Consider the following 10,482-nt stretch of genomic DNA (forward strand, 5'->3'; position numbering starts at 1 on the left):
CCAAAAAACGTGAATCAAGACGCCTCCTCCACTCTTTCGGCTGCCAAAATCACAATCAGAAGTGAAAAATTAGTTGTTGCTTAACAGGAACCAGTGACCAGCTGGGTTTTTTGAGCCCCTGCTTTGGCAGCATGAGCGTGGTGTCACTTTTAGAAGCATATCAGGAATAAAATCTTCCCTGTGAGGGTGGTGAGGCACTGGAACAGGTTGCCCAGAGAAACTGTGGGTGCCCCAACACTGAAAGTGTTCAAGGCAAGGTTGGATAGATCTTTGAGCGCAGAGAAAATCTTCCTACCCATGGCAGGGGGTTGGAATGAGGTGGTTTTTAAAGTGCCTCCCAAAACTCAAGCCGTTCCATGATTTTATGATTCCTGCAGAGAGTCTGAAGGATTAAGTGAATCAGGGACTCATTTCTATGGAAGGCTCTTTGGGTTAGGTTGTTTTAGGAAAAACTTTCCAGCTGCTGGAGCCCTGTGTGTGCAGAGAAGTGTGGAAACAAGCGGCCAGCTCTGCTCCTGCCACAAAGTGCCCTTCAGAATCTCCTTCCCAAAGCAGAGTTATCTTCCATGGTTGGCAGGAGGTGGAGAGAGGAAGACCCAAACTCCTGCTTTCCTTGGTTGTGTTTTCTGCCGCACCAAACGTGTGCTGGGAGCTTCTTTCTGTGGGATGAAGCGCTGAGGGATGCTCAACAGGACCAACCACAGCTGGACCTCCTCTTTGGTGGTTCTTCTTCACCTCAGGACAGGAGCTGGATGTGTTCCTCCTCTCCCACCTCCTCCAGAGCACGGTTATGAACCCAGGTTCTCCCTGGTGGATTTTTTGTCCCGTGACTCTGGGAGTTCACTGTTGGGAGCTGTTGGTGGGGATTCAAAGCTCCCGGCAGCAATAGCAGGAGGCAGATTAGCTCTTTGCACATCCATATGCATGAAACCCCAGAAATAGAAAGGTTATTCTTGGATTTCCTCTCAGCCATCTAGTAAACAGTCTCTGGCAGGCAACAGAGAGAGAAAACTATACAGAGGAGAGACGAAGGAGTGTAAATTAAGATTTTATTCACATTCAATTATCGATAATAGAGCGCCTTAAAATGTTGGTGATTTATAATTGCGGCTTTCCCGGGAGGTTTCTGCGGTATCGGCTTCCCTGGAAATGTCAAATTCTCCCTGGATTTCCATCCGTGTAACCTCAAAGGCGAGATTCCATGCCTGGATTTGCTAAGCTTTTTGAAGATGAAAGGCCTGGGAAAAGGCTAAAAAAAAAAAATTACAGTCAGCAATCTGGGGATACAAAGGGAAGGGATGCTGCAGGAAGTGGCCATGTCTCCAAGGCTTGTGCTGGAAGGGAGCAGATTTCTCCTCTTAAAGGAAAACAAGGGCTAATGGCCTTGACAGACTGACAGGCTCTGCTGGATCTTGGGACATAATATCCCTGTGCTTAGCCCTTCATGGGGATGTTTGGTTTTCCCTACAAGCAAGGGAAAACCTGCAGCAGAGCTTGCAGAAGCAAATATTTGCCTGCCTATCAGTTGGCCAAGTTCATTTGAGGTGATGAGTTCATCCTGATCCAGCTGAGATGTGCATATTTCTTTTGTCTTCCCCTCCTCTCTTCTTCACTTTTTGTCAAAGCTACTCATTTGAGAAAAAAACAAAAAACAAAAAAAAAACCAAACCCAAATGTATCTCTGTGTAAAATTGTATAAAATTGTATAGCAATGCTTTTCTCTTCCCTTTACAAGGAAGAGCTGTGTTGATTTGAAACAAAATCAAAAAGGCAATGTGAGCAGTGTTGTAGTACCTGATATCAGTCAAAAGAAAAAAAAGGGTTATAAAATAGCAATCTCTTGAAATCCATTCCAGAAAGCATCCTCTGTTTGTTGCTGTTTCATATAGGGTTTGTGAGCTTATGGATAGGAACCACCTTTTTTTAGGATTCTTGTAAAATGTGAAAATTACTGGACATTATCATATTGAGCTGTGTTATTTGTGCTGAACTGACATCCTGAATGCACTTTTAAACAGAATATGGAGGGATTTGGTGTCAAATGCAAATCTGGAACAAAAAAACCACAGTTCCTATCTCAGAGAACACACGGTCTTGCTTTTGTTCACAGCCTCTGATAACGTCGGGTGGTGCCAGTGGATGAATCGAGAGCAATCCGATAAAATCATGATAAAAGCCACTCTGTGCATGAGAGCTGTGGCTTGAAAGATGCTGGTGGTTGAAAAAAGAGGAAAAAGAGAAAGGTTCATTGACCATAAAACCAAGTCCATGTTTCCCCATGTAACTCAAAGCAAAGAAATTCTTGATTATAAACCTCCCCCAAATGCCTGAAGCCATATATTTTTTCCATCCATAGTCGCTTTTAAAATCTATTTGCTCTCCCTTCTCCTCAGGAGCCACTGGAGTTTCTTCCCATCACTTTCTTCTCGAGTACATTGATTCACAGTTTTCAGCTCCCAGATGGGGGGAAAACTGGCTGAGTGAAACAGAGCGGCACCAATTTGCACCAGTGAAAGATTTGGCCTTGCTGAGTTAAAACAAAGACGAGCTTGTCAGCTTTCCAGTCCATCTCCCTGGCACTCTGGGATTGTTCTTCATAATGCATTTGCCAGTTCTTTCCCCAGTTTAATTTTAAATGGCTTAAGCTGCCTGCATTTCCCCTGTGAGATTTCCCCACCAAGTAGTAGAGCTCACCATTATGAAATTCTTTCTAATCTAGGGGGGAGTTGCTTTCTTTTTTTTTTTTTGTCTTTTTTTTTTTTTTTTTGTCTCCTGTCTGCTGGTAGTTATGTGCTCTTGGACAACTCTGCCCTCATGTTTGCAGTGCTTTCCCAGCCCCTGGCAGCCGTGGTTTCACCCAGCTCTCACAGCTTAACTCTTTCACTCAGCCCTGTTGTTCTGGCAGGGGCACCATCCAAATTACCTTCCTCAGATTTCATTTCCATGGCTGGGCTGCCAGGGATGGGGTGCTTTGCAAACCTTTTGAGCTGAGATTAGTGCACTGTTTACTAACTACTCTGTCCCCCCTGCCTTGTACGGATAATGGCAATAGTTTGGATGTTTTGGAAATTAAATATATCCTGCTGAAGCCAAGAAAGCACCAGGATGGGATGTGTGCTCAGACTTCTAGTGGAAGATGTCCCTGCCTGTTTTGGGGAGGTTGTAATTAAATGATCTTTAAGGTCCCTCCCCACTCTAACAATTCTGTAATTCCACAATTCTTCTAAAGTGTTAACTGTGGCTTTACCCTAAAGCTCATGCATAAGAGCAAATGATTTCCATGTAGTATTTAAATTTAAGGCTTTGATCTTTGCTAAGTCAAAGCTTTTGGAGAAGCCTGCCCCCTCTAAAACAGTATTTCCATGTCCTGATCTCCATGACTTTTTCTTCCAGAGCCCGGTTTGGAATCATCTCCTCTCTCCTTCCTCTCTGCTCCCTGCTGCTCTCTCTGCCTGCCTCTCCTCTCACGTGTCCTCCTTTCCTCCTCTCTGCAGGTGATCTGCACGCTGGTGGCGGCTTTCTTGCACTTCTTCTTCCTCTCCTCTTTCTGCTGGGTGCTGACCGAGGCCTGGCAGTCCTACATGGCCGTGACGGGCCGGTTACGGAACCGCATCATCCGCAAGCGCTTCTTGTGTCTCGGATGGGGTGAGGATCTGGGGGCTGTGGAGCAGAGAAGGGCCAGGCTGCAGGAGGAGCTGGTGCTCCTCAGGAGGCTTGAAAGAGAGTGCTTGGAACCCTTGCAGAGGTTTCAAGAAGGGCTGAAATGCTTAAAAGTATATATCCATAAGTTGAGCCTCCTGCCCCGCGCACGCCAAAAATAGAGGAGTTGAGTTCAGGTTTAGAGGGTGCTCCAAGAGTGGTTTCTTCTGGGGTTGGGTCTGTTTCTTGATTTCTACTTTTCTCTCTCTGTCTCCCTCCGTGTTGGGTGTGTTCTGTTGGTACATGATATCAGCCTGTGAATCCTGGCCCAGGGCAGGGATTGTCCCTCTGTGCTGGGCACTGCTGAGGACAAACCTCCAATTTTGGTCTCCTCTCTACAAGAAAGTCATTGAGGTGCTAGAAAATGTCCAGAGATGGCAGTGGAGCTGGGGAAGGGTCTGGAGCACCAGAAGTGGTTGAGAGAGCTGTGGAGGCTCAGCCTGGAGAAAAGGAGGATCGGAAGGGACCTTCTCACTCTCCACAGCTCCCTCACAGGAGGGTGCTGCCAGAGAGGCCAGGCTCTGTTCCTAGGTAAAACTATAGAGCAAGAGGTAGCAGCTCCAATTGCACCAGGTGATGTTTAAATGGGATATTAGGGAAAATTTCATCACTGAAAGGATGGCCAAGCATTGGAACAGGCTGCCAAGGAAGTGGTGGAATCACCATCCCTGGAAGCGCTCAAAAACCCATGAAGTAGTGACATTTAGGGTCATAGTTTAGTGTTAGACCTGGTTGGACTTGATGATCCTCGAGGCCTTTTCAACCTCAGTGATTTTATGGTTCTAAGATTCTGCAGAGCAACCTGGAGGGAAGCAAACTCTGAAATCCTGTCTCCATGGCAGCAGCGCCCTTCGGAGACAAATAAACTGCGAGACTGCTGCAGATGCTTGTAACTAATTTTTCTTCCTCTGCCTCTGCCGTATGTTTAATTTATTAGCCTTAAATGATGCATTCTGTAGTAGAAAACAAATACAAACCCATAAAACCTGGGCTTTCAAAATGATAACAAGGCTGTGTTTGAAAGGAGCAAGCAGCACAAAAAGTTGCTGAGAAGTGAGGAGGCAAAGGAAAGAAAGGAGTGTGGCTGAGCTCTATTAATGCCTCATTTTACTACTGAAGTCTCACAATTCACCCCAGGCAAGAGATTTCTGGTGCTTACTGAGCACCCTGATGTGATTTATTCTGGCACATCAAGAGCCGTCCTCGTTGCCGTGCCTTCATCCCTTTACGTTTTCCCTCCTAAGCTTTTGCTTACAATAGAGAATAAATTGTGTTATTAAAATCCAGGGTTTGCATGTTAGCAGGAGCAGAACCACAATACCTGCAGAGGACAGGCTGCAGGAGCCTGGGTGTGCTCATGCATATGTTTATACCTCGGTGACTCCAGCAACATCAGGGATATCATATGTAACAGACTAATAGCTTTCCTAGGTAATAAAAAGGGATTTTTCACCCCCCTGATTTGTAAAAGCTGGGACAGATGGGCATGTTAGCCAAGGCAATTTTGGATGAGCAGCATTCACATTTGTAGTCTGTACAGATTAAAAAAAAATAAAAATCTCCCTACATGTGTAGAAGCATAATTTCCATGGCTAGTAAAATGTAGTCAGCTCTGAGCTAGGATGCACTGCTGATAAATGATGCATAATAACCATTTGGAGTAGGTTAGGACAAGAAATGAAGAACACTCTTGCCTATTAAGGCGGCAAGGGAATTTTGGATATTTAGCATCCTGCTAGACTTCAGCTGTAGAGCTGGGATTAATGGCACTTGTAAGAGGAAAGAAGCCGAAAATATGTTTTAAAGAGCATAATCTGAAATAATTAGCACAATTCACTTTGTCATGGGCTGGTTCTCCCCCCTTTCCCCTCTTTGCACATTTGCATTTCTCTAAGCCGTTGTTGGAGACGTCTTTGCCAAGTTCTCAGCTGCTCTCAGCTGTAGCTCATTGAAGCTGCAGAGAATTTCAGCAGCAGGGAGGATTGTTTTATATTTCTTTGGTCTCTCTTGGATGTGCAACTTTGCAATTCAATGTTTAAGTTATTATTAGTAATAATTATTATTAATGATTTTTGTCCATGCTTGGACAATGCTCTCAAGTTCATGATGTGACTCTTTGGGTGATCCTGTGCAGGGTCAGGAGCTGACTTGATGATCCTTGTGGATTCTTCCAATTCAGGATATTCTCTGCTTTAGAATAGACAGATAAATTGTTCCCTGGGAACAGCTCAGTCATCATATTTAGCCCCAATAAAGAAGAAATATTTTTTGTCAGGATTTTTATGACCCTGGTATAGTTTCCCACAGCTGGATTTTTAATGCTGCCATAGCTCAGCCTCTGAGTGGGTCTTCAGCTGTTTATAACAAGAATGGCTCTTGGGAATTATTAGCAAACATCTTCTCTAGTGGAACATGATTAACACATGGCCTGATTCTCCTGTGACCTGGAAGTACAAAATTCTTTGAAAGAGTTTTGAATGGGTTTACTTGGAATTGTGAGTGTTAAATTCCCTTTGTGCAGAAAGCCCCCAAAGCCTTTGCTGTGCTGCCCTGCACCACACCAGGTATATGGAACAGGGCCAGGTTAGGAATAAATGTCTTCTAAAAATCTAAATCTAATCTAATTTAATCAAATCTAAAAAAATAGATTAAAATCTGATTTTTTTGGTGGGGATTTTTTCAATCTAATCCCATCTAACTTTGCATAAACAGCTCTCCAGGGCTGCACCTCTCATTATGATTCTCTTTGGCTAAACTACCACGACATAGCTGCCACCTATAGCAGCTGCTCCTTGTCCAGACCCATTCCCAGCCCAAACTGAGGCTTTCACCCAGCCTTGGAATGAGCCAGTCCCTGGAGCTGCCAAGTTCACAGCCCCACTCTGGATTTCTGCATAATTACCACGTTGGAGAGAAGCACTTTGTGAAGAACAAGTTGCTATTTTTGGCGGAGTCTTTGCCAAATTTCCTCTTTCCAGGGTCTCTTGCACCAAGCTGTACTCCTGAAAATGTCCCCTCCCATGTGGTTTCTTCCCATGGGATGCTGTATGGATGGCACCCTAGGGAATGCAGCAGCCAGGATTGATCCAGATGAGGTGTGAAGGAAGCTGAGCAAGAGTCAATGAGGGATGAAATGAGAAAAAGAAAGGAAAGGAAAGGAAGGAAAGGAAAGGAAAGGAAAGGAAAGGAAAGGAAAGGAAAGGAAAGGAAAGGAAAGGAAAGGAAAGGAAAGGAAAGGAAAGGAAAGGAAAGGAAAAGGAAAGGAAAGGAAAGGAAAGGAAAGGAAAGGAAAGGAAAGGAAAGGAAAAAGGAAAGAAAAAAAGGAAAGATAAGAAAGGGAAAAGGGGAGGGGAAAGGGACGGGGAAGGGGGAAAGGGAAGGAGGAGGAAAAAATGAAAAGAAAAAAAGGAAAAGAATAAAAAAGGAAAAGGAAAAGGAAAAGGAAAAAGGAAAAGGAAAGGAAAAGGAAAAGGAAAAGGAAAAGGAAAAGGAAAAGGAAAAGGAAAAGGAAAAGGAGAGGAAGGGAAAGGAAAGGAAGGAAGGGAAGGGAAGGGAAGGGAAGGGGAAGGGAAGGGAAGGGAAGGGAAGGAAGGGAAGGGAAGGGCCAGGGAAGGGAAGAGGGAAAGAGGAAAGAGGAAAGAGGAAAGAGGAAAGAAGAGGAAAGAGGAGAGGAAAGAGGAAAGGAATGAATATTAAAAGAGACGCCTTTTAAACCCACTGCATGTTGAGTTTGGGTTGATGAAATGTGACCCCATGCTTGGAAATCTCACATGGGCAGAGAAGGCCCTTCCCTGCAGGATAACCCTCAAATGCTCCATATTCCAGCCAGCTTGGCCCTGTGGCTCCCAGCTGCTGCAGAGCTTCACTATTAATCAGCCTTGGGATGATTTGTGTTGCTGAGGGACCCCCCTTCCAGAGCAATGATGTCTGGGAGCTGTGCCTGCACATTCCTTGGATCTCCTGCCGTGCCCTCTGCAGCTCACGAATTAGGGCCTTGTCAAGGGGCACTAATCCCAGCTGCCACAGATCCTGCTGATTCCTAATGGGATTTTCCCATCTTTAGTGTTGAGACAGTTTAAAATCCTCCTGCCACAAAGAGGAGGGCTATAAAAAGCCACATGGAGACCTCCAGAGCTGAAGACCTGATGTTACGAGCTGATCTCCAGACATTTCTTTAGGGAAAGGGGAGAGCTGAGCTTTGAACCTTATAGAACCTGGAAGAACCTGAAACCCTTTCTCATTGTTGTTCAGAGGAGTCTGCTTCATTACAGATCTTGGGGAACCTGTTTGGGATAGGGAAACATCAGGTTTAGTTTCCTTTTCTGTCTCATTTGGGGCAGGTTTGAACCTGGGTTGTTCATCCTACACTGAGTGCAAACAAAACTCTTAATCTTTGGGTTCTTAGAGCTGGGTTGTGGCTGAATATTCCAACTTCAGAGACACCATAAAGAACCTAAGAATAAATTTTATGCATCTGAATCTGCTAAAAGACCCCCCACAACTTTTGAGACCACAGCAGGGCAGGAGCTGACTGCACCTCATGGTATTTATTTAAATAACAGGAGTAATTAAAGTTCTTGCTTTTAGTTCTGAGAGTCCCTGAGCTCAGTCTCTGTCCCAGGCTGAAATGGATGATGCTGGAATAATTCTGGGGAAAATGGGTGAATCTTGAGTGGGAGAAGGGCTGCATATGTGATGAAATGACCAATTCCTTCTGTTTCATTTCCATAGGGCTCCCTGCCTTGGTGGTTGCCATTTCTGTGGGATTTACTAAAGCCAAGGGATACGGCACTGTGAACTAGTGAGTAAAGGATTCCTATTTTCCCCTTGTTTTATCCTCCATCCTTTTTTGTCAAAAACCCAGTCACTTCAGGAGGCAGGCTGGGAGCTAAATTTCCATGTGCAGGACAATTCCTCCATCCCTGCCTCCTCAATCCATCGTCTGACCAAGCTGGATTGTGAGTTCCTTTAAAAACAAGTTCATAGGGACTAATTAGGTTTAACTGTTGTATTTGTGACATCACTTTGATCTAAATACCTTTTACTTAGAGCTTTTTATTGTATTTTTTAAGGGGATGAATGTGGAATATTTAAAGTTTAGGACGTTTAAAAATTAAAACCAGTTTGGGTTTTTTTTTAATGTGTTTTTGTGCTTGATTATCTCCACATTTTCAAAATTGCTCAGCTAAGTTAAAAGCAGCAGAATAAGCCTGACTTAAGCAACCAAGGTTTCGACAGCATTCTGTGTTTGCCTCTTTTCCAAATTCCACAGATTTGTCTTTAGGAAGCTTTTATGTGCTCATAATGGGGGAAGGTAAACAGAAAAGAAATAATGGAAGAGGTAAAAAATGCATCACTCAGAGCTGAGTGTTAATACGACTTTAAATGAAAAAGGAAAAAAGAGAAAATATTTTTTCCCTCTGTTGTGTAAAACCTCAGAAATTTCACCCATAGTGACAGTTCAAGGATAATATTTTATGTAGCAATAAGTCAAGCTCTTCCCTACTACATCCCATAATTTTCCAGAGCCTTCCTGGGCAGGGGTTTGCAGCCCACATGGGCAATGTTTGGGACTGGAGCTGTTGATGTGGCCGGCAGCAGATGCAGCTCCGCTCGTCCCACTGAGGAAATGTCATGTGGAACCTCCTGCTCTCCCTCAATTCCCACCACATCCTGCACACCCACGGCCAAATGGTCCAGGGTTTGCATTTTAATTGCAGGGGAGAATTAAAGCAGCACAGCAGCGTTTTCTGTTTGCTTTGCAAGCTGAATTCTTGTATGGCAGAGTGTGACAGTGTTCGCAGGGGTCTCAGGCTGAGGGAAGAGACGAGGATCTGACTCCATGTTTCAGAAGGCTTGATTTATTATTTTATGATATATATTACATTAAAACTATACTAAAAGAATAGAAGAAAAGGTTTCATCAGAAGGCTAGCTAAGAATAGAATAGGAAAGAATGATAACAAAGGTTTGTGGCTCGGCTCTCTGTCTGAGCCAGCTGACTGTGATTGGCCATTAATTACAAACATCCAACATGGGCCAATCACAGATGCACCTGTTGCATTCCACAGCAGCAAATAATAATTGTTTACATTTTGTTCCTGAGGCCTCTCAGCTTCTCAGGAGGAAAAATCCTAAGGAAAGGATTTTTCATAAAAGATGTCTACGACAGCAGAGGGCTCAGGATTGTGGATTTCTCGAGTGTAAATCCACAGACAGAATTCCTGAAGTCTGTGCCAGCATCAGGATGCATTGGCTGTCCCACCTTCAGTGTGTCCTGGTGGAGAGGGACCCAGTGGTTGTTGTCTGGCTCAGGAGAGGACAAAACACAGCCTGGTTTGCAGAAACATCACCAAGATCTCAAATTAATTCCCTTTGGATTTTCCGTGGGTCAGCCTTCTGGCACTTTGCTCCAGGGCACATCCATGAGAATAATTCATAATGAACAAGCCTCAGGGAGATGGGAGGGAGGTCCTGGATATTTCTGCTTCTCTTTTTCTGTTGATGGGCTGGTGGGAATTGGTGCAGCAAGCTTTGTGGCTCTGTCAAAAATGTTAAAGAGTTTTTTGGCCAACGTTGACCACACAAAAGTGCCTGGGCAGGAAAGGGAGGAACATGCAGGAAAGCTCTCCCTGTTTTCTGCCCTGGACCACTGTGCCAGCATCTCCACCCCACAGACTGCAGCCAGGAGGGTGTCAACATGTGACAAAACCTGCTGAGCTCCTGCATTGCTCTCCATTTGGCACAGGGTGAGGTGGCCAAGAGGCTGGGCTGACTCTCCAG

General features: G+C 44.6%; 1 protein-coding gene across 1 annotated transcript in view; it reads left to right on the plus strand.

Annotated features, from left to right (window-relative positions):
* Positions 1-10,482, plus strand: part of ADGRB1 (adhesion G protein-coupled receptor B1) — a 288,832-nt gene that overhangs the window by 230,084 nt on the left and 48,266 nt on the right. The window contains exons 22-23 of the mRNA XM_058809221.1: positions 3,495-3,645; positions 8,431-8,500. Coding sequence (XP_058665204.1) covers positions 3,495-3,645; positions 8,431-8,500 — 221 coding nt within the window. The remainder of the gene's footprint in view (positions 1-3,494; positions 3,646-8,430; positions 8,501-10,482) is intronic.

The sequence above is a fragment of the Ammospiza caudacuta genome, chromosome 1, assembly GCF_027887145.1.
Source record: "Ammospiza caudacuta isolate bAmmCau1 chromosome 1, bAmmCau1.pri, whole genome shotgun sequence".
NCBI lineage: Eukaryota > Metazoa > Chordata > Aves > Passeriformes > Passerellidae > Ammospiza > Ammospiza caudacuta.